This window comes from Petromyzon marinus, chromosome 12 (assembly GCF_048934315.1).
Source record: "Petromyzon marinus isolate PM22_M1 ecotype Great Lakes invasive population chromosome 12, UKy_Petmar_22M1.pri1.0, whole genome shotgun sequence".
Lineage (NCBI taxonomy): Eukaryota > Metazoa > Chordata > Hyperoartia > Petromyzontiformes > Petromyzontidae > Petromyzon > Petromyzon marinus.
Window position 1 is genome coordinate 2,979,027 of NC_133678.1, and position 24,993 is coordinate 3,004,019.

At 47.1% G+C, this 24,993-nt stretch overlaps 1 protein-coding gene across 5 annotated transcripts in view; it reads right to left on the reverse strand.

The window, feature by feature from the left end:
* Positions 1 to 24,993, reverse strand: part of LOC116941680 (uncharacterized) — a 52,694-nt gene that overhangs the window by 23,220 nt on the left and 4,481 nt on the right. For 2 of the 5 annotated variants that reach the window (XM_032952996.2, XM_076066512.1), the window contains exons 2-7: positions 24,386 to 24,719; positions 20,050 to 20,214; positions 19,322 to 19,375; positions 13,805 to 13,968; positions 9,845 to 9,998; positions 4,191 to 4,246 (exon numbers count right to left, since the gene is read on the reverse strand). In XM_032952996.2, the coding sequence (XP_032808887.2) occupies positions 4,191 to 4,246; positions 9,845 to 9,998; positions 13,805 to 13,968; positions 19,322 to 19,375; positions 20,050 to 20,214; positions 24,386 to 24,719 (927 nt within the window). The remainder of the gene's footprint in view (positions 1 to 4,190; positions 4,247 to 9,844; positions 9,999 to 13,804; positions 13,969 to 19,321; positions 19,376 to 20,049; positions 20,215 to 24,385; positions 24,720 to 24,993) is intronic. The other 3 variants (XM_032952997.2, XM_032952998.2, XM_032952999.2) reach the window with 3 other exon arrangements.

Sequence of the window (24,993 nt, forward strand, 5' to 3'; positions counted from 1 at the left end):
TTTAAACGTGCACGGTGCATTTCCCCCCCCCCCCCCCTTTAATTTGAATAAAAAAAACATGTGTTTCTGTTTTCAAAATAACGTCTGTTGGAAAAAGAAAACCAGAGAGAAACCTGCGGTTCTTGGACGACAATTTGGAAGGAGGAAGTGTTCATTACATCAGCGACGACAACACCCAACACTCGGAATATTCCACTCGCGCGAAGTTTACAAAAACATAAAAAAAACACAGCAGTCAGAATCGTTATTCCAGTGGAATGTTAAGTCATCTTCCAATTTGTGCTTCAGTTTAAAATACCCAAGTATTTTTCCTTGTTAAGTGTGCGACCATAGTGGCCACCCAGATCGCAGAGCTGCGGGGAGCGCTGGAAATTTTGGTCGTTTTTCAGTGAAAGGTGCAACTCTGATATCCCTTGCTCACACCACTGCCGGGAGAAGGAACTCACCGAGATGCAATTTTTTTTCAGCCTACTCTTCCACGCCGGCCATATGTGCTGGCCAACCGGCCTGCCGATCGATGAATTGTGTTGCACCCATTTTATACTGCTAGGTGGGTTGGGGCAGACAGGTTTAAGGAACTTGCACCAACGTTTTTCCAAATATTTTGTTTAACTAGGTGAGAAGTCATGGGAGCAACCTGGGGCATTGGAATCTGGAAAATTTGCACCACGATGCCGGCACACAGATGGCGCCAGGGGAATCTTGAACGTCCGCTGTGAAGCAGACGGCGGCGTATTACCATGGCCATTATGGTATTAATCAGGGCGGCCGCTGGATTAGAATCTTCAACCTCTGCAACAAGCGGCGAAAGCTTGTTTAGCACGGTTGGCATCATACGGTGTGAAAGAGTTCAACATAATACTGTACATACAAAGCGATAACACTGGGCCGTGTGTCACCGCCAACGCTTGAGATGTTGACAGCCGCATACGTGATGGGTGACATTTTTCTGCCACTGCCACATTCCAGATTTCAGTGTGGCCACAATCGAAAATTCCTTTGAGCAGTCAGAGTAAAATGTTAAACATGAGTTGAGGTCGCTCTGCGTGCAAAAGAACCCACCCATAAATCCTGTTATTTATTTATGTTTAAGAGTTTAATTCACACGGAATTGCCAGTATCTGCCTTTATTGTAGTGAAAAAGACGTGCAGCCTTGTTGAACCATTGTACGGCTGAATTATTGCACAGAGCTACAACCCTGATGTGCGCTTACACGTATCCTAGCATTCTTTGCTTCCGACTGCACAGAGCAGTTTAAAGCAGAGATTTGTGTTTTTCCTGCGTTTCCTCTCCCTTGCAATGGTGGGAGCCTGCGAAACCACTATGCACTGCAAGCTCCAACCCACCAAAGGGAAGGTTACGAAAATTTAATTACTGCACCTCTCTATGGCACGCCGTTGTTGTCAGCCTGTGACTTGCTCGGTATAAAGCCTAGGAAGCTCTTTGATATTCAGGGGATGGTGTTGCATGCCTGTATTCCAGCACTGTGGAGGTGAGGGTTTGTGCCTCATGCGGACGTTACGAAAATCCATTCCCACGGGCTTTCCAGGAAAAGGCGGTACAGCTAAGCGTGGCCTAATATCCGTGTGTTCCATCTGCATGGTATAGAGCGTTGTCCCCTCACATGCGTGACTTTTCTCCAGGTACTCCAGTTTTTTCCCACATGTATCAAAATAAATTGGCATAATTATCTATATATATGCATGCACCTCCGTGTGTTGCGGAATGTGCAGCGTTGTGAGATGCAGTTCGAAAGGGTGACGTTATTATTATTCTGTACATTTTAGTCTCGCCATCTCTTCCGCCGTCCTATTAATAATGCTAATTTGTAATGCGCACGATTTTCACTTTGCCCATAGGCAGCGACCCTGAGGCGTGGAGCCCACCTCAGAGATCCGCTCAGCGAAAGCAAAATAAAAGGATGTATTTTTTTGAGAAGGCGCTTAAAGGTAGGCAAGGAGACAGCTCTGCGACTGTGAAGGGGGATGGTCGGCTCTCCGGGTGGAGGGGCCCTGACAACAGAGAGGCGATGCGTGGTGATCGTGGCCCCGACTCTCGGTGTCGAGAGTAACTCCTGGGTAGAGCTGCGGAGAGTTCTGGCGGTGGCGGTTCGGGAGCAGGGCGTCACGAGGTCTGAGAGGTGCGGAGCGCGACGGATCCTGTAGGCGGTGTGACAGAGGAAGGCGATTTTGAAGGTGATTCTGATGGGGATTGGGAGCCAGTGTGGGGCCCGGAGAGCGAAGTCAAAGGTCAGACGAGGTCGGTGGGAGGCGAGGACAGTGCATGCGAGGTGGTTTTGTAGGCGTTGGAGTTTTTTTAGGTTGTTTTGTGAGGACCGGGTAAGTACCGAGTTGCAGTAGGCTTCCTCTTCTAATTGGTTTCCCTTTTTCTCAGCCTCCACTCCGTAGACAAATTTGTCCCATCATCTCTCGCCAGATGTTCTCATGATGTGTCCCCGCAACGTTTCCTTTTGAGTTATTCCGAATTTAATGACAGCGTCGGAGACCCCTGTGCCTTTATGTATCATCGGCCAGCAGGTACACGTGGAAGGTGGTGGGATGTGTGCGATGGAGGGAAAAGTGAAACGCGGCATTACATTTGCTGCGGCATTCACAGGTCACATGCAACTTGCTGACCCGTTTCACGGACAACCGTGAAAAAGAGCTTCATAGCTCATCGGATTCCTTAAGCCTCAATAAATATTCCAATTCTGACTCTTGTTCATGGGGACATTCATTCGTCTGCAAACCTTTAGGCACTCATTCTGCGTCAGAAATGATCTCCTGGAACAGGTTTTGTTGGTGGTTCATTTTCACTTCACTTACCACCATTGCCATTAGTTTATTTACAATGCCCTTTTCGCAGCAACCAACGTATCGATTTACTTTTTCTTTCTGAGAAAAAACAAAACAAATCGGACCACAGCCACGGCAGTGATGTGAGCGATGGTTCATATTTCTTTGACAACGATTCAAAATAACACGACAATTAAAAGCTGCAAAGTTCAAAGTGGAGCAGTTGTTGTGACCCTACAGGCAACTGTATTCTGCTGCACAAATAGTTCATTATTTGTGCAGCGCCTTGCTCGAGGCGCTATATAAATTAAAATAAGCGAATTAATAACGTCCTTTATTTTCCCAGGCCTGCCTCACTGAGCCTCAACATTATATTCAAGGAGGGTTCTGCAATTGAGGTGTTTCACCAATTCAATATTTGATTGTTTGGCAAATAGAAGGAAACTCGGGAGCTTTGGGGAAATCCCAAGCATGTGAGCGAGGTAACTTTTCAAAGCTTCACACGGATACATCCAAGAACCCATCAGTGTTCTGCCATCTCATATGGCCACCTTCCAGCACAAGTCTTGAAACACATGGTATTCCCAGGAAGTCTTCCATCCAAGTACTAACCGGGCTCCGCCCCGCATGAATTAATTTCTCACTGACTATTTTCTGGGATGCTGGGAGACTGGAGTAGGTGGCACGTAAGTAGTAGTCGTAGTGGTGGTCAGAGCCATAGCCAGAGGTATGCTGGATGTAGTGTGTCTGATGCAGAAATATTTTCCAGGTCTCCAAACCCGGAGAGAGCTGAAATTAATCCCTACCACCCAGTGAAGCTTCAAAAATAAGTGGGCGCATTCAGGGTGACATTATCTCTCTGCTTTGTTCTCGAATATTTGGCATCAGGTCCAAAGTTTCGCGCCACGTGCTGGGAGCTTCTTAAATTCAGTGGCGAAATATTGACTACCTCGCCTGGTATGCAGGAGTTCGTGGGTTCGATCCCAACCCTGACGCCCGTATATTTGGAGTTTGCACGTTCTCCCTGTGGTCACGTGGATTTATCTTCGGGTCCTCTGGTTTTCCCTTCCACATTTAGAATCAACGTGCGTTCAGCGTATTTGGCTGCTACAAATTTCTACATGATAAGCCACTTCCCTCAGATATCATTTGTGGCCAGGTCACTTCTGAAAAATGCCTATTTAGTTCAGTGGGCCTTGCCTGGTAAAATAAAAAAAATGTTTAGCTTCATGGTTTAGTTTTAGTTGCTGAAGAAGCATCTAGTACGTGCAAAGGGCCAAAGCGGTAACAACGTGGAAACAAGGAACCGTACAGAACAACTCACACGGTAGTATTCTGGTCGGGGGGGGGGGGGGGGGGGGGACGGGTACGGTCATTGCCGTGTCGATACTCACGCCGTAGGATGTTTCTCTGCTCCAGCTCCTCGGCTGTGGGCCTCAGACTCAGCCTCCTGCACACAGGGAAAACCGCGACAGTCCGGTGAGAGAGACGCCATCTCCTTACAACTCGGGCTTAGGCTAAATCATTTTTGACAATTACAAGATGATACACATTCTCGAGATACGTCGATCATTACAACATCAGTTTCCTGTAACTTTGTAATTGCGTTTATTAATTTTTATTGCATTATTTTGGTACTACGCTGTACATTCAGTGAAACTAAAAGCGTGAATAAGCATAACTCCATTCTCTGTCTCTACATATACAAATAAAAACACGTTTTAATCCATCGGTCTCTTGGCTTTCCAGAGCAATGTCATTATTCAACTGCATTTGAGTAAGCAAACTTAGGACCTTTCTTGACGTTTTGGGTCTCACCAGCAGTCAGGCTTGTTAAACAATTTCTCCAGGGCTACCGGATGTTATTGGCACAAGTACTCCATCTAAAGATTTATACACGTTCTTTAACTGTAGTTCATGCAACGAAACCCTGCAAAGAGTCTTCTAATCCCTGCAACATTACAATCTACAATTTCTTACATGCACAACCACGATAAATCATGAAATAATTAACTTATCTATGAAAATAATGACGTCATGTAACATCCCCATCAATTACTGTCAATTACTCTGGAAAAAAAAGTTTTGCAAAGAACCACTGTAATTTTTCACGGGTGATAGGTAATAATTAATCATTGTAATGGACACGTTGGTCATTTATAAGCATTCGTCGCCAAAATGTAGTTTTCATCCGTAACAACAATCACGATCTGACGATAATGTTTTAAACGGACGACACGATTATCGTGGACCTTATTTTGTGCGACGTGTCTTGAACTAAAAACTAAACTCTTTATTTTATCAGGTAAGGCCCACTGAGCTATGTAGCTCTTTTTCAGAAGCGACCTGGCCACCAGAAGTGATAGCTCAACGGAAGTGGCTTCTCAACACGTGGGAATTTATAGCTGCCAAATACTCTAAAACGTGTGTTGTTGATTTTTAAATGTGGAGGGATATACCGGAGGACCCAGAGCAAAATCCACGCGACCACGTGGAGAGAGACACGAAAACTCCACGTATACAGCAGGCATCAGGGTCAGGATCGAATCCACGACCTCCTGTATACCAAGCGAGGTAGTTAACATCTCCTAGCCACTGTGGCGCCCTCTTAATTTTGGCACATCGCGGCAACCCTCATTGCAACCGCAGCAGCCTCCTCTCCACCTTTCCTCACCGCGAATCACAGCTGCTGGGCTTCCACACGGTCCTCGCGTAAACATTTATACCGCTAACGGCCACGTTCACGTTCACACGCTGAATGACAATGTACAGACAGCCCTGTTGTCAAGCCACTGCTGGATGAAGGCTTCCTTGTGCCGTGTCAGCCATGGGCGTGTGTGCGATGTACTTCACAATGATGGGCAGTGCAGGTTGATTCAGAATGTGACCCAGGACCGGTTCAAAGATTATTCACAACTCATGTTTGCCTTGGTTGTCACTGCGTCGTTGCTTTTGACAGCCAAGGAATGATATGGAAGGGGGGGGGGGTGGTTACGTCCGCTGTTGGAGATGGAGCAATGAAATCAGCTCGGTGTGCAGGTATTATGACAATGATATGACATAGTAGGATCACGGCTTGGCGAGGCATCCGTCCAGCAGTGGCGAAGGGCATGCTGAACATTGGGCAGTCATCGAACATGGGTCGCCGGATTCACGGTGCAGTGCGTCAACCACTGCGCCACTGCTCCCCGACATGGGAAATACGCGACTGCGCTTGTGTATGGCACTGTGCGTGCTGGTTACGTTGCACTGCCGTCACTTCTCATAATCCCTTGCGCGGGGTAATTTAAGACCCTCTTTGCGTCATTGAAATTTAGTGCCGATTTAAACAGTTGGGCAGAGCTTCTCAAACTCGGCAGCTGCCGAGGACTGTGATTTTCCACAGCCTCCAAATGGACAAACTATCCATGAATTCCATTATTCTAAGCATACAACGACAAAGGACCCCCCATATAGCCTTTAATAGACTGATGGGGCAAGTGCTGTTCGTGAGCGCCGATGAAGGCCGGAACGGTACATGAGGGGGTGGGTGGCCAGCACCACGCCCAGCCGCCTTTGTCTCCCCAGTGGCGAAGTTTACACAATGCACTAGGTACTCATTTGAGGCTGAGTCGGCCTAGGGGAGGCCCAGGACCGGTTCCAATAATCACTGGTGTTGGCCGTGAATAGAACTCGGGTCGCCAGGTTCGAAGCGCAGCGCGCTAACTGCTACACGACTGCTCTGCTTCATCCCCACTGCACACAAAGACAAAGATCCCCCGTAAAGCCTTAACAGACTGTAGGGGCAAGTGCTGTTAGCGAGCAGCACCTATGCGGGCCGGAACGGTACACGAGGGGGTGGGTGGCCAGCACCACGCCCAATCGCCTTTGTCTCCCCAGTGGCGATGTTTACTACACACCGCACCATTTGAGGCTGAGTCGACCTAGGGGAGGACCAGGCCGTGAATAGAACTCGGGTCGCCAGGTTCGAAGCGTAACGCGCTAACCGCTACACGACTGCTCTGCTTCATCTCCACTGCACACATACCCAGTCACACACACACAGAAGTGCTCAAACAAGCGAGGAATTACAATAAAAAAGTCAACAGTGGAAAGCAGTCTGCAGGTGTCGTTAGAGTGGCAAACGCATCATCCCAAAAGGGTCAAATGACTCAGCAAGAAAATAATTCAGACTTCCCTTCGCGCTTGCTGCTGCTGCTTGCCTCGGAAGATCTGAACCCTTTATGCTGAACGGATGCTGACAGATGGAGTTTGTGGCGGGAGATGCTTTAGCAGAGCCAGCCACTGTCGGAAACAAATTGTTTCTGGATTTTGGCTATTTGTTATCCGATTCTCAGCCGAAAGACACACACATAGCCATGTTCGTATATATGTTTTATTAGCTCGTCGTCTTTCAGCACGTGAAGAAATAATCCGCTCCCTCAAATGTTTGTTTCTGTGCTTACGAAGTTTGACCTTCTGTTTTGAAAACGAACCTCATCACAATTTTAAGCACGGCTCTTTCAACCTTCAGAAATGTTCAATGATAATGCATAAATTAGGGCTTTTTGTGTTGCGTTTTAACACCTGATCGCATTGCCGCCAGTGTGGCGGCATGGATTAAAATTGCAAACCTCGTGTGCTCGCCACTGGACACTGCGGTGTTTGTGCAGAACCATTAATGCCAAACAAGGGGATAAGAGTTATTGCACTGTGCATTGTTCCTGTACTCATGATACTTTTCTTTGCTCTGTCAGGTTCGTAAATAACAAACAATACTACAACTACTTGGATTTATAGGGCATCTAAGGTTTACTGCTGGGGTGTCACGGTTATCTCAATGGACTTGAAATGCAGACGTTGCTTGGTTTGACCCTCCGTGCGTCCGTTTAAACAACGGTGCAAGTTCCCTCAATGCCCCACCCCTCTATCCACCCAGCAGTATAAGTGGGGCAAATGAGAATTTATCAAGCAATTTTTTTTTCCTTTTCAAGGAGAAGAGATAGTCATAGGCAGAGGAGCAGAGGAAGATCTGGAATTGGGACTTGAATGGAAGCAGGTTGCTGACCGCGCGTATGGCCGGCTGGAGGGAGGTCCACACCTCAGGGGCCAGCAGAGGAGAAAGAGTGACCTGCCACAGAGCAAAGGCTCACCCGAAGCTTCGAGTGGTTGCTGGAGTGGAACGCGCATAACGGGTTGCACAGTGAAACGAGAAGGGACACTTAGCATCAATGATGAACATGCTACTTGACATGGTAGTGATGCAGATGTTCCTGTCATAATAAATGCGGGTAAAACTTAAGGAGCTGTACAGCTTTTGGGTGATGAAGTGGTGGAAATTGGAAGTTGTTCTTGCCCTGGTCATATTTAAAATGTTACGAACATAAACACCGCTTATTCCAGAACAAACCTCTTCTTGTAGGACGGCAACAAAATATAATTTCAGACGATCTAGGAAACGTGCTCAGATAAAATGTTACTGATCACATTGTGTTATGTTTGGATTGTCTCACACCTCCTTATACACAATCTCTCCTCTTTCTCATGAATCTGTATCTCTTTGGGGTTTTCCCCCAATCCCCTTTTTCCTCCGCCTTCCTTGCCAGCGCCCTTCTCTAACTATTTCTCTGTGCGTGGTCCCTTGACCTTTGCGTGACCCCCCCACCCACCCACACTCAATCCTGGCCGTGTCCCTGCACGAACTCTACTCTCGTTACGAGAGTTGATGGATTGGGGCTCGAAGGCGAATTAAGAGACACCATTGACTGCTAAGAATCATAAAGGGATTCATCTCTTGATATATATTTTGTCACTGCTGCTCCCTATTCTTTTAGCTCTCTATGTGATATATTTGTTTGCAGAATCAGAATCTTTAATTATCCTGGAGAAATCCAATGAGCTATGGAGCTATTTTCCCACACATGTCCAGTAATTTGTGTGCCCTGGTTCCTTGCTTCTCTGTACCTATTGCTGTAAAGCGTTAATTAAAAGTGAGTTTGGACAGATCTCATCACGAGAAATGTATTTGACGAGCGAGTGAATGGCAGCCAGAGGATAGGATGCACTCGAGAGAATGACCAGTGCACAGAGCTGGCGATGTGAAGGCCTTCATCCAGCGGTTGGAAAAACCTATGGTGATGATGGCTAATGAGAGATGTGACATCTTGGCGGGCAGATGCGGTCGTTGCCACCACACGCCGCCCATACAAGTTTACATTCCGGCGGCATGTAAAGCGACAACCTCCGTGTCCAGATTTGAACACACACGACGTCCTTGCAGTAAAGCGTCATATTCGTAGTAATCTTCGATTTCCCACGCAGTACAATGCATATGAAATTCATCTGAATGCAACCCCGGGTCAGGACGTTGATAAGCGATCGATTTGGGTCACCATATGGCAGGAAGTATATTAAGGTAAAACTGAGCCGCACATTTCAGTGGCATCGCACGTTGGCAAGGCCCCCCCCCCCCCAATGCCATGAATTAAATGGGACCCCCCTCCCCATGTTCACCTCGCCTCTGGGCTCCTTCAGCCTGTGGGTTCTGGTACAGTTTGCGTGACCTGCACGCTCGATAGCTACGCCTCGTGGCAGCGCCCGTCGTAAGCAACCTAAGAAAACGTTTGGGGCCCCAGGAGCATCTAAAAATAAGTCCTGGATGAAAAATACTGCGTGTGGTGAAACGAATATCAAATTGAATACCAATCATAAAATATAAAAATGGATATTAACATTAAAAAGCAATTTAATCTCTCATGCCGATCTTGCCCTTAAATCTCCCATTTATTTCCATCTTTGTCGCGTGTCTACGCCTCTTTCAATTCGGTTTCACGCTCACCTGTATTTCTCCTCTCATCTCACGAAGGCTCAATCTTTCGTCCACATTTTCTCTCATCCCACTGCAATTCCTATCCGCCGTCAATATCTCTTCTGCCATCTCAACGGGAGTTTACGAATCGAAACGGGTGCTGCGTGCGAGCCCAAAAACTATTTCTGCTTAGAACCTGCCTCCCCCCCCCCTACCGCCCCGATTTGCCAGCGCCACCACTGGCCTCGCCGTTGCACGAACCTGACGAGCTTGTGGCCAATGCTGCGCCTCTTTTCCTGCCGCTCCTGCTCCGTCTGCCGCGGCAGGATGTTCTTGTCCTCCAGCTCGCGCGCTGATGGACGGTTGCGGATTTTGAGCGCCAGGGAGTCGCGCCGCCCTGTGTTCGCCAAAGTTCCTGCGGGTGCCCAAGAGCGGCGAGCAACAAGGAAGAGTTCGCGTTGTACCAAGTGTCACCTCGGAGTTACATCGGAGCAAACACACACACACGACATTGTCGTAAACGAGCTAAACGTGAAGAACAGAAGCCCAGAGTGCTACTCTGCACAAAACACGAATGCCCCAAGGCCACGAATAAGACAACGCTTGGGCGCCTCGGTAGCGAGATGTTAACTACCTCGCCTGGTATGCAGGAGGTTGTGTGACGCCTGCTGTATTTTTGGAGTTTGCATGTCTCTCCCTGTGGTGGCGTGGATTTTTCTCCGGTTTTTCCCTCCGCATTTAGAAACGTACATTTTCAGTATTTGACTGCAATAAATTTCCACGTGACAAGCCCCTTCACTGAGCGATCATTTGTGACCAGGTCGCTTCTAAAAAAAGAGCCATGCAGCTCAGTGAGCCTTACCTGGTAAAATAAAAAAATAGTAATAGCAAACAAACCAGGGACACACATGAATTGTGAAACGCATTTCAACGTCAGTTTGTGCTCGTATTTATCTGTTGCGCTCACGCCAGATGCACAGTGCGTTTGTAGGACCACGATGAGACCGTGGGGTTGGGATGGTGGCTCTGCCGGGCGGTGCGCATCTCAGCCGGAAGAGCTGAGGTCCTTCTCGCGATGGTTTCTAGTCTCCCAAGTTTTTGGAAAATGTTTCGATCAATTTTTCCAGGTTAAGTCCACGAAAGCAACACGACTTTATGCCCACGTTTAATCATGATGACGGGGGGATGGACAGAGGTAATGCAACAACGTTTGCACCCTCTCAATATAAAAGTGCCTCTGGAAAGTGATATCTCAAAACTACTACTGACATTACTCCACGTACCTCTTACCTACACTAAGCAATACATTTTAGTGTATGCCCTACGATAGAGGAGTTTGTCTCATGGCATTCAAGTGGGTTTTTTGTTACCTTGGCGCTGGAAATATGCCAGATGCTGTAAATATCTAATTTCACGAGATGGAAATTTGTGCTACAGTTGTCAGAAGTACGTTGGACCTCTTAACCACCCAGTACCTCAGCAACCCATAATGTGTGGCTAAGAGTGGGATAGTATGTATGTGGAACTTCTTTCGCCCCGTACGTAGCCAACCATGCTAATTGGAGGTGCGGGGGAAGAACGACAAACTAAAACACAAAAAAGTATTTTTCAAGAAATCAGTTTTCAATCTTGATTTAAAAGTGCATAGCTTCAGTGGCTTCCTAATATTGGAGGGAAGAGCTTTTCAGACGGCCGCAGAAGCGCATCTGAAAACGCGCGATGCGGTGACCGTATTTGTTTGACGGCCAGCCAAAATCCTCTGCGAGGAATGCGAGCCTTAGAAGAAACAAATACTCATATGAGACCCCCATTAGGTTACGTAATATAAGCAGCTGTAAACATATGAGTTTTCAATCTAGATTCAAATCTAGATAGCTATCAAGAATGCAGGCGGTGCAAATGCACCGAAACGCCCAGGGCCAGAGGGGCCGAGGCGCCGGGCCACATTTAATTCCTCACGCTGGGGCCCACGCCAACCACCCTACACGCCACTGGGCTGACATCGTTGACATTGATCATGAACAGGCATTTGTTGGTCGTTCACTTTGAGAGAGAGAGAGAGATAACGACGCAGAGACCCGAGGAACCACAGACAAACGGGGAGGCAGCCTCAATATATTTTCCCTCAATATATTTTGCGTTTTATCGGATAATTCATTATAACGTTTACACTTGGGAGGAAAACCGGAGCAACATAAAAAAAAAACCCTGCGTGCGACGGGGGAAACAACAGATCTATCCCGTACAGATGGAACAGGTGGAGTCCACATTGTTTCAGTACAGTATTCCCGAGTTATTCGCGAGGAATATGTTCCGAAGATGCTCGTAAATAGCAAATTTCGCGGATCATGATATTGGCCTACGAATATCACCTTAAATAAACACATAAAGAAGCTGTTAAATACATGTAAATTATAATAATAACACTTCTCTCTATCTCATCACCTTAGCTCTCATCATTTAATCTCATCACTTTCTTTCCTCCCTCTCTCTTTCTCTCGATGCAGTCGTGCAGATGCGATTGGTGGATAGCAAGTTTGCGAATAAGGGAATCACTGTACTGCTTTCCTCTGGCCAGCCAGGACATGACACCTCAGTGCCCATGGGAGGGACATTTCAGAACATTTGTCCAATCTACCAAACCATCGCCTCCAAAGTTGTGGATCACAGGCGTACGTCACAGCCGCCCGGAAATCTTGCACTTGAGCACAAACATGAAAAGACTTACAAATTATGTACGTAGGTAATATAGCTAAGACATGAGCAGCTTTTTGTTGTTGTTCTAAATGAGCAATTATTTATTTTTGGGAATGCATCGGTACTTTTTTTGCTGGTGGATTCTTTGGATGTGAAACCTGGGCATCATAATTCGCGTTCATATGCATACAATAGAAGCATGTGCATCCACACACAACATATTCTCGTAATGCTTTGTGATGCAGAGCACAAATTGATCAACCATCAAGTAGACAAAAAGTGAAATTTGATGATGCTACGTTGGCAGTGGTGCACAAGCACACGTGACAAAACAACTCAACACACTCGTCAACAACACTGCCTAGAATAAGAATATATATAAAATAGGTGACGTTTTGGGCAATGGCACTTTTCCATAGCACATCAACCAAAAATATAAAGTGGATATGTCACTACTGAGGTACAATATTCCCACTTAAGCCTGAGACGTGTATAGATAATTAACCCTTTCCCATCCCGATGACGTACGTGTCCGTCATCAGGTCTTCTTCCGATTCCGTTCCGATGACGTACGTCGGAATGGGATCGGAAGGAAAACTCAAATAAAATAACTTTATCGGAACGTCTTCAGGTCGCAAGACTTTCCGAGGCTCCCCACAAGGCCATGTGGGTACGGCGCGTGGCACAGTTTGGCGCCAGCTACCCCGCTCTAAATACAATTACCGTTGAGCCGCTTGCGCATTCCGAGATTCAGCAATGGACGGGACAACCCACCCTGCAACTTGCAGACGTCTCGGAACGGGTTAATTGAAAGTGAGATACCCATGTGTGTAAAGATCTTATCATTAATACTAATAGCGGGATGTTGCCGTGGTGTAATGAATATCACACTGCAATTGCTATCCCCCCCCCACCCCCGCTGCCTCTGTCCACCCAGCAGCCTAAATTGGGTGCACCAGAGTTGGTCGATGGGCAGGTTACGCGTGGTGGTGGTGGTGGTGTTGTAGAACTGGATATTCCAAACGCTTCAAGCGTGGCAGAGCAGCCCACATACCCTCTAGTCTCCCTCCAATAGAGGCTCTATGATCAGCAGTGACATATATCCATGTGGAACTTCTTTCGCACCCTACGTAGCTAACTGTGCTAATCGGAGGTGTGGGGAGGAAGGATAACAAACTAAAACACAAAGAGAAAGCAATTACAGGGTTGCACCGAATGCACTTCAGCTCTCAATATGTTACGTCCTGTACTGTACGTGCAAACCGGCCAGGTTGCTTGGCAACAGCAGAGTGAAGCGGCTCTCAATAGAAAGGTTGCGAGTTGGGGGATGACTCAGCCCATCATCCCTCTGTGGGGAAATCAACGGTTGTTACCCTATGGACGATCTCACCCACTCCCGTCAGAGGAATGTGGAATTTACACTATTGGCTCTGGAACAGGAGGATGAGCGTCGCCGCCGGTGATACTTTGACCAATAAATCACTTTGGCTGAATATCAGGCCGTGCGGTTGGGAGTGAACTCACCCTCCTCATCCTCGTCCTCGTCCTCCTCCTCCTCGGTTTCACCATCGAACACCGAGCTGGTGTCCGTGTCGGCCTCCAGGGCGACGTTCTCCTTGTCCTCGGCGTCCGCGTCCTTCCTCTCCGGAGCGTGTGACGCCAGACCCTCCTTGGTGCCCGAGGACAGCCTGAACACAGTGGCAGCTCGGCCCGTCACGACACGGCCGCTCATCGATATGACGACGATGACAACAATAAAGAAGCATATTCTTGGTTCTTTCGGTAAAGTCACAAAGCAGACCTAAAACACGGTAGGACCAACACCTCGGCCGTGGCAGATCACTGTTATAATTCAGTAGGCTCACATGACATTGACTTCTCCAAGACGGAGGTTCTTTGCAAGCCATCTGGCTATCATGAGAGATTCGTTCATGAGGCTATCCACATATACAAACACAGAGACAATTTCAACCGAGAATATGGATTCTGGCTTAGCAATCATTGGAAGGATTTGATAAACCATTTTGGGTCTTAATTGATTGTTCACGCTTACGGTGGCTTTCAGACCGCATCCATTATTTTCGTCTCCCCCCTCCTCTTTTCCGAACATAGATGGACTCGTCCACCTGAATAACTGCCAAATCGCTCTCCGTGGTGCTAACATAAATAAAAAAACGCCACTTTTTTCACATTTTCTTGCTGTGGTTTTCACACCTGATGATGATTGCTTGTGTTGCAGTAGAAACGTCGTGAGAATTTTATTGTTTTATATTTGTATTATTTTGTTTCCCTTCTACGTGACTTTACCGAAAGAACCAAGAATATGAATCCCTGCAGTCACGAAAGCTTTAAATCAAACTAAAGAAGCAGTCGGTTCTCCTATCACGCGGCAGTTTGCGTTCCTGAAGAACACCGCATTATGTAAAAAATCTCGTTATAATAAATAAGGTATAATATAGAGGGGTAAAGCGCAGTCCACGATGACACGTGAGATGCAATACGCAGGCCGAACAGACTGAGGGATGTGGGAAGCATCTAGAAGCATCCAGCAGCATCCTGCCTTGTGCGATGCTACGCTGAGGCAGCCGTACGACCGCTTATTCCTTCTCACGCCACGTAGTTCCATTCACTCGATTGTGTTATATCCAATTCACATACGCGTTATATATATTTAAAAAAATGTGTTCCCTAATACATTCATCGCGTTCTATCCAATTCGCGTTATGAAAACAACATGCAGCGTTATAGGAGAACTGGCTGTAATTATCCATAAGATGTTTTTGTTGGGGAAGGTCGCATAGAAGATATAAATGTGTTGCTAAACCCGCCACCATCCAACACAGCCAATTGGTACGGTGTGTCACGTAAACGAAACATGCCAATTAGTTGCTAGTTCAGCACACCTTTGTGTTGGAGAGCGGCGGGTTAAACGACACATTTATACCTTCGTGATCCAACCCAAATAAAACCCCTCTACTGTGGCTAATGTTGATCGTGAAAGCTTCTGACGAGTTAAACAGACCATAATCATAATTTTACATCTGTAAGGGGCATTACACCCGCCGATGCCAATGCACGCCACGTGTGCAAAGCAGGGAATAAAGAAACAGAACCTGCAGGGTAAACGGCAAGAACTAGGTGGGGGCGGGGGGGGTGCAAAAGAACCAATTTAAAGAGGCGAGTTTTCAAGTCGGGACTTAAATATATCGAACGACTCCGACTGTCTTATTAGCAAAGGCAAAGCGTTGTTCCAAAGCCTGGGAGCTATACTGGCAAAAAAAATACCCGATCACCCGTGCAGTGACACGAGCCTTGACCTCAGAGTACTTAGAAAAAAGCAATTCGAAGATCAATACTGTACGTGTACCCCGAATATAGAGGTATAATTTCAATGTCGCAACTCCATCATACAGCTATATGAATGTGTGTTCGCCCCATCACACCTTTTGGCTTTCCAGACCAATGTTATCCAGCAGTGTTTGTTTAAGCAATCAAAGCCTGCACCAGTTTCGACATTCCAGGCCTCATCAGCAGTCAGGCTCTTTAAATAAATGCTTTTGGATTGATACATCATTGGCAAGAGCACTCCATCTCAACAACGGGAGCATGGTGAGTTTGTGTCAGATGTAAAGAAAGATTGTTTTGCCCAAAACACATATGTGTCATGGTTAGTCCAAATATACTGCACTGCTATAGCATAATTATAGTCGAATTATAGCAATATAATTGTAGCACAACATATGTATATAACATTTACTAAAATAGTATCATTAATATTTAGTACACTAGTATAGCATTACATGTAGTATAATAGTATTAGTTATTCTTTGAGTCTTTCGGTAAAGTCACGTAGATAGGTTCAATGAAAATAACAAAAAACTTCGACGTTTCGATCGCAACACAAGCGGTCGTCATCAGGAAAAGGGGGTTAGCCTCTAAAGGCAAACCGTTTATAAAGGTTTAAAATGGGCGTAGCCCAAGTGTCAGCAGCATGGGCGGGGCAGCTGTTGTTAATGTCAGTGATGGTCAACGACGGCGCTGGCGGTGTGTTTCCACCAATCAAAGGGCTGCCGGGTAAAAATGAGCATGTTAGTGTAAGATCGGAGAGCGGCCTCCATGCCGCGGAACCACTCACCTATTTGTATGCAAGAGAGACTATGCAAATGAGATGCGAGACAATGCGTACACGCACATAGAATGCAGAACAAACAAGCCCATGCTAATGACCTAAAATTAGACGTTGCAAATGAGGCCGAATGAGACATCAACCACCGAGATGTACATCGCATGCGAGACGGGCGATGCAAATGAAAGAGAATAGTGAATGTAAATGAGACGGTGAATCATCATACGCCTCGCAGCAACGCACACGCGCCAGCGGAGGGGACATGCAGCCAAACACTGGGTCATTAGAAGTGACAATTCAATGATAAAACGCATATCGACTTTTTATTTTATTTTCACGCGCAAAAAAAAACCAACGGCACAATATACTCATCGGATAGAAACCTTGGAGTCAACTATGAGGATAATTTTACTGTTTTAGATTATTTTTATGCCAGCGGGGTCGGCGGAGGAGGCTAATATAAGCATATCGAGCCCACTGTGTGTCCACCTTGAAGTGCTGGCACTGGCTCATTGGAGGCCTTTCAAACAATAGAAACATATTTTTCGGGGCCCACTCTTTCAACGTATAAACTAGTCGTGCCATTATTGAAATTAGATATAAATTAAGAGTTTTAGTGAGATGACAAAATAGAGATACGGACAAGCTCAGGACGAGATTGTTTAGGGTATGTATTCTAATTTGCCCTCAACTTTATTTAGGATTTAATATGAGCCCCATAAATCCATGCCACTTGAGCTACTTGGGGCCCTGAGCGATTGCTTAGTTTGCTCAGCGTCACCGCTGGCCTAACTCTGCCCTCTGATGACATTCATAACGCGACTAATGTCATTATATGAATCGTTAACCAACGAGTAAACACCGTGGGGCTTAAGTGACTTGCCTCTGACGGTTGGCAGCCACTCAGGGACAGGAACTTACTCCCCACGTTCTATTTAAAATAAGGCATTATTACTGTACTCGGTAGATTATCTCTGTTTTACAGAACTCCCACTGCAGCGCAGAAATCCGAATTCAATATTCTCAGACGGCTATGGTGGGCTATCGTGCGATTTTTTTTTAACGTATGAAACTCTCTATTGCAGGATCGGGGCGAACACCTGTGAAAATAAGACATGCAGAACGCTTGCGTGTACATTCATGACTTTAATGGCATCCTGCAAACACCAGCTCCCAACAGGGGTCATGTGACTCGGGTTGCCACCTGTCCAGGATTTCCCAGGACGGTCGCCTTTTTTTAGGGAGATTATATTTTTAAATCTGCAAGTCTTCCGGGAACATGAAAAGTTCTGTTATAATAATAATAATAATACACCGCTCAAGAAAATGCAATTTAAGTGTAGTTCTCCACTCAACTGGTATTGCGAAGGGTGCCACGGTGGCGAGATGTTAACTACCTCGCCTGAGATACAGGAGGTCATGGGTTCGATCCCGACCCTGACGCCTCCTGTATATTTGGAGTCTGCGTGTCTCCCTCTCCCCGTGGTCGTGTGGATTTTTCTCTGGGTCCTCCGGTTTTTCCCTCCACATTTATAAACACGCGTTTAGAATATTTGGTTGCGATAAATTTCCACGTGATGAGCCGTTTCGTCGAGCGATCATTTGTGGCCAGGTTCGCGTCTGAAAAAGATCTGTACAGCCCAGTGGGCCTTACCTGGTAAATCAAAAAAATTGTTTTGAGTTTAGTAAGGTATTCCTCTTCCTATGATACGTCCCAGCTTCCTGTGCCTCAAGAGGTGGCAGCTTCACATGCGACCCAATGGACTCAAAGTGACCCCTAGAATTCCATCACGCTACCCCCCCCCCCCCCCAGCTCCCCCCGTTCTGTCCAGGCGCTCGTTTGCCGGACGGCGCCGTCTGCCCACCACCCACCCAACAACCACTTCTCGCTGCGCAGAGTCCACACGGGAGGCTCAGCGCCAAAAACGCGCCGCTTCTCTCAAGGACGCGGCGGAAGGCGGTCCCCACGGCACTTGGCACCCGGGGCTCAGAGGGCCCGGCTGCTCGGCAGAGCGCGGAGGCTCTCCAACACTCGAGAACGCCACCGAACTGGTAGTTTTTCGGGGTAGTTTTTTTTCTTCCCAGTCCGGTTGGACTCGGCATCGGCTCAATCTTTTGACTGAAAGAGACTTCAAGAGAACTAAATTATAATAATAGTTTACAATAGAAATGTTCATCGCGTGCCTAAATTCCTAAAAAAATCTGCCTTCACTTACTAATCGTGCAAAACTGCAAATAGAGTCATTTATCAACCAAACTTGGCAAAGGAGCGCAAGAGCATCTCAAATTACCGGGTGATGGATTCGGATTTAATCTTTTTTTTATCAAAGGGTTCGTGCTCTTAGATGGCAAAATTTGCGTTCATTCTTACCTGCGCCTTGGAAGAAGAAGCGAGATTGAGCCTGGTTACCATTTGGATGTAACTGTGCAGGAAAACGGAGAGGTTTTTTCAGCTCGGGCTGTGAATCAGCTCTGGGCAATGGCAGTCGGGGATGGATTCTTAAATCTGTTTGTGAAGAGTGTCGAGTCGCATCCCTGCGTAGGCAGGCGTGGTTCCTCTGGGTACGCAGGTTTTCTCCCACGTTTCAAACGATGGTACGTGAAATTGACCAAATATATCAATGCAGGATTATGTTGAGAATAGATAAAAAGCCTTCATTGCTGGGTAAATACGTGAAATTCCTGTATTAGTATGTTACCGCCTCATTTGTAAGGTAGGCACCTCCCACCGTTCAGTACACATTGTGGCATTTAGACTTTCGGTATTTTTGTGGTGAAGTTGGTCAAAGCACAGAAAAATAAGAATTTCCAGAAACTCATAACATTGTGGGATCCTTAAGAAGCGTACCGAATTAGCATTATTCACATGATGAACGATCAACAGGGATTACGACAACTCTCATTTAAATACACACCCAGTGTTTGACTTCAATGATGACATTTCACCAAATGCAGACAGCATTGTCTTTCTGTGGGGTACAGAGGACAAAAAAACACCTAAGGAAACCGTATGTTAGCAGAGGCCTCAAATTAAATGACATGAGAGCAAGTGGACAAGCAGCAGCAGGATTATGGTTTTCTCTGGCGAGACAGTGATTATCGACCACAATTAGCTCACGGCCATGTGGCGAGATGTGGTGCGATCGGTCATGGTGGCCTGAGGAGCGGAAAGAGAGATGGCACAAGACAGGGCAGCATGGGGAAGTTCGTCAAGGACAGCGGACCCCACATGAGTGGGACGGAAGCGTGCAAGAAGAAGAAGAAGAAGCTATGGAGAGACATTTGTGGCCTCGAGGCGCATGAACCATCACGTGAAACTCCAGTCATCCTCGCAGCAGCGGCTTTTGGCTGGCCGTCGAACAAAGACGGTCACCGCATCGCGCGCTTTCAGACCCGTTTATGCGACCGTCTGGAACGCTCTTCCTATCGATATTAGGAAGCCAGTGGAGCAGTGCACTTTTCAATTTAAATTGAAAACTCATTTCCGTAGAACAGCTTTTTGCATTTAGGTTGTTGCTCTTTCCCCGCCCCTCCTATTAGCGCGGTTGGCTATGTATGGTGCCAAAGAAGTTTAATGGGGAGAGGGGACACACAGACACGAAATGAACACTGGCTGCCACTAGCTGGGCTCAAGGTGCACTACCTCTCCAGCCTCTGCGCCGCTTTCTCCAGCACGCGCTTGAGCTCCTCACGCCCGGCGGGGTTCGACAGGTAGCCCGGCGTCTTCATCGAATGCTGATGTGAGGTGGCTGCCGGCGTAGGGGTCGTGCTGCCCTCCTTGCCGCCATGCTCCCTGCCGTGCGAGCCGCTGGTCGGGGAGCGGGCGAATGAAACGACACAGGCACGCGGGGTCAGGATGCCGCAACATTGCAAAAAGTAAATCGTCGAGCGTCTTCCGCTGGCATTGTTGGCTTCACCAGTGCAACATTTGGCTGTATGCAGTCCCCATTCGGGCTCTGGAGTAGAGTTGCCACCTCCGACATACACAAAACAGAACAACATGGGAATAATAAAATCTCACAATACAGCAAGAGAGGTTTACTATCAGGGGCGGAGCCAGGGGGGGGTGACAGGGGTGACATTCTGCGTATAAGTGTACGACACTCGGTCTGGCGGACTCCGTGCAACTGCATTGCCAGAGTGTGTCGCCAACCGATGGCGTCTAGTTCAACAGCCTGACTCTCTAATCATTCTTGAAATTAAAATGTGTTGAATGTCACCCCGGCCTGAAATTCTGGCTCTGCCCCTGTTTACTATGCATTGTTTTGAGTCACATGTGGACTCTGTTCTGACAAAAACAGAAAACCAGGAAATTTAATGTCCCCGGAAGATTTGCAGAGTTTCCAGGTCAGCTACCTTACACAGAGGACAATCCAGGAGAAATCAGCACAGGTGGTGAACCGATTCCCCTTTTCTGCATACACACAGCCCTGCTGAAGAGATGCGACGTCAATTGTCCCACCTGCTGACAGACTTGTACGAAGTCATTTTAAATAAATAAATATCCACCACTGGCTCAGAGCAGCTGATGGAGGCAAGCGCCACCTAGTGTTCACTTGAACGTGGGAGACACTTTTACTCTCGATGTATTATTTTTCTCTAGGACCTACCGCGTGCGTTGCTGCTACAGATTCCCAAAAAACCTCCCACAACATGGAGCGGAACGTAGGACATTGGTGGCCGAACAACACTCGGCGCACCCCCCCCCCCAAAAAAAACCCCACAAAAGCCATCTGAGAGCTACGCGGTACAACTGCGGAAGCCTGCGCAGCAGGTTCCGGGATCGGATGTTTAACACGTCATAGGCTTTCGCGACCAATATCATCCATAATAGAGTTTTTTTAGGGGGTTAGATCGCGTAAATGATTTACTAACCCCCCAAAAAAACCCTCCATTTATGAGCTTTGACTTACAACTTTTGTGACTGCAGGCAAGGTGATGGTTTTGATTGGATCTTCAGATGGCTCCTTCCTCACGGTTGGGGTGATGGCTTTGCGGATTGTGTAGTAGACTACACAAGCCATAGCAGGGATAACCAAAAAGATTTCCAAAATCTTGAACAAACACAAGATCCTGGTCCGATTTAATGCAGTGCAGAAAATTCGTGATCTGATCCCATCTGTGAAGGACAAGATTCCTGACATACAATACCACGGCGTGTAAAAACTAAGCTGTGTCTGCGGCAGCCATTACATTGAGGAAACTAAGCGACATGTCTCGGACCGTGTTCGTGAATATGAGGCAGATCTGAACCACGGCAAGACCAATACTTCTGCCATGGCTGATCATTACTTTAATGCGGCTGGCTCACACGAAATTGATTTCTTTAAGACGATGGTGATTTGAAAGCCCACTGGCTATCGACAAAGATTCGTTCACGAAGCCATCCATATATACAGACACAGACACACTTTCAACCGAGACGACGGTTTTAAACTCAGCAATCATTGGAAAGATGTCATCAACCACTTTGGGGCATGACTTGATTTGTGTTTTCTTGTCAACCTCTACCGTCAGCAGTGTGGGTGCGTGTAGCGAGGTGCAATGTCCCCCCCCCCCCATCTCTACCACCCTCTCTCCCCCCTATCTCAACCCTCTTCCTACCCCCATTGTCTAACACATTCGCTTTACTTGTACTTGTGGTGCTTTGCTCCGACATTGACGCTGAATATATTAAGTAATATATTAAGTTGTAGAGAATATATTAAATAATATATTAAGTTGTAGAGAATGAAACTAGGAGGGGGGGGGCACAAGACAGCTAGACCACCCTGTACTGTATTCGACTTATGCAATTCTTTTAAATTTGGCAAGCTATCACGCGTTTGGCACAACTTTAAATGTCAACGTTATTCAGCCATGGCAAGCAATTTCAATTGAGCAAAAATGTGCGGTGGCTAAACTCCCAAACTTGCTCCGTCTGGGTGTCTAACCTAACCCTGCTTGACTTGTTTTGACTTTTAATGTGGCCGAGGTCAGCAGAGAGGTATCCCAGTGGTTAACGTGGGGTGGTATGCACCGCAATGCATTCTGGTAAGAAAACACAAAGGAACTGAGAATACAAACTAGCATATCATGGTGTGAACCCCCTCTCTCCCCTCCTTCTCCCTTACCCCCACCCAAGGCCGTAGCCATGGAGTCAACATTAGGGGGGGACCAAATCTTTAAGGGTGTCTGGGGGTCCCAACCCAGAAACAAATCTAAATTTGAAAAATCATTTCCTGCCCAGAATTTTTTTAAAAATTCACTAACACATGGGATGGATTTTTTTTTTTTACAATAATGTCGAATAGTGTATTGTATTATATGGCTCTGTTTTAACTTTTATACCTTTTCTTGTTTCATTGTATGTAATGGCAGAGATTAGGGATTAATAAAGTACAACCATAACCACAATCTATATATATAAACAGCAATCTATGCATTGATTTATATGAAGACAAGTCCAGATATTGTGGCCAAGGTTTAGCAAATTGTTGTTTTTATTTACATAGCATAGCAATTTTTTTTACCAAAATATTGGGGGAGGTGGGACATTTTGAGCATATTTGAATATTGGGGGGGGGGGGGGAACATCCCCCCCCCCCCCCAATATATTATAATTACGGCCTTGCCCCCACCTCTCCCCACTCTCCCCCTCCACTTCTCCCTCTCTCCCCTCCACGTGTGCTCCACGTGACGACTCTTCATGGCAGATGTGAGGCTCGATGATGTCCCGGGGGATAGGAGTGAGATGAGCACTTTATGTTTAGTTCAGTATACATTTTCACGCGCTCGAGTGCGATGCCCTATATAATGTATACTGACGTCACTCGGATAGGGCACTTGGTGCATTTTAGAATGCTACTTTGTATGTAAAATAGTCGGCTGGAGGAGGCAAAGAATGAGACTGATCGATACGCATCGAAGGAAAAGGGTGAGCGTCTGACTCGAGCAAGAATGCAGGCAAAGGGCAAATATGAACTTGGCGATATTGCTGCGTTCGAGCTGACGGGAGGGGAAATAGCAGCAATGCGCTAGAATACATTGTGCAGTACTGCATGAAATGTGTATATTAAATATTTAAAACGCTCATTATAGTATATAAAGTATATGAAATGCACTAGAATAATTTTCACGGTATGTAATTCGAACGCACTGTGTAGTATACAATGTATTCTAAATGCAGCAGAATGTGCTACGCAATAAATAATGTATTTTTAATGCACTATAATACATTTCGTGGTATCTGTTTTCTCAATGCACTAGAGCATGCTATGTAGTATATCATGTGTATTGATGCACAATCATATATTGGGGCACCGTTTACCCAACTCCAGTCCTTGCTACTCGGCACGTCTCCCTGCCTTCATCAATCCAGTCCCCCTTCAATAATAATGAACTCGTTGCACGCGCCCGATAATTGTTAAACACGTCCCACGTGACGCGATAAGCAATTAACGTTGTCTGTGTTGATAGAGCTTATGCAAACTAAGATCGATATCTGAATGTGCGTGTTCCACGCGGCGCAGACAGCGTTAATTGCTTAGCGCATCACGTGGAACGTGTTTAACAATCATCGGGCGCGTGCAACGTGGAACGAGTTCATAATCTGTGTGTGTGGTGAGCTTCTTTTGCACCGTACGTACCCGACCGTCCTAATCGAAGGTGCGGAGGGGGGGAAAGGTCAGCAAACTAAACACAAGAAGCAGTTCTAAAGACACGAGTTTTCGATCTAGATTTAAAAGTACACAGCTCCCAGTGGCTTCCTAATATCGAACTAAAGAGCGTTCCAGACGGCCGCCGAATTCGAACGGGGAGCGCTAAGCGGCGTGGCGAACAAAGGCGCAGTGCGGTGGGTCTCGAGAATCGGGGTATTTGGAAAGCCCCGCGTCGCAGTGCGCAGTGTATAATGCCCATCGAGTCGAACATGACCCCCCCATCCCCGTCGTTGTTGTTGTTGTAGTGCGTTTTGACCCCGGAGTCCAATCAACCGTCACCTTTTCCACGCCACTTTAAGCGCCGGGCCAGACCTGTGCGCGCCGGCTGCTGCGGGCGCGGTGGCGGCTGCGGGCGCGGTGGCGGCCGCGGTCGGGAGCGTGGCTTTGCGCGAGGGGCCGTGCGAGCCGCTGCCCCGGGAGAAGCTGGGCAGGTGGAAGAGCGCCGTGTGGGACGACGCCGCATGGGACGACGCCGACGCCGCGGTGGCTCGGGTGGCCGCTCCTCCGGGCGCCTGGCCCGCAGGGGATGATGCTCCTCCGCCCTTCTTGTGGCACTGGAACATTGCCGCCTTGGCTTGCGACGAGAAGGACTTCGCCGTCTGCCCCGACTCTGCTGCGCACCGCAAAAGACGAGGGCCTCGGTGAATCGAGGATATTTAACACGTAGTAGGAGGCTTTCGCGACCAAAATCGTCCATAAGAGGTTTTTTTTTGGGTTAGATCGCGTAAATATATAAATGTTGTGTCGTTAAATCAGCCACCACCCGACACAGCCAACTAGTAAGGGTTGTCACGTAAACAGAAAGAACATGCCAATTCGTCACTAGTGCGTTGGAGAGCCAAGCCACAACATTAACAATCTGAGTACGACATTTCGCCAGTAATTAC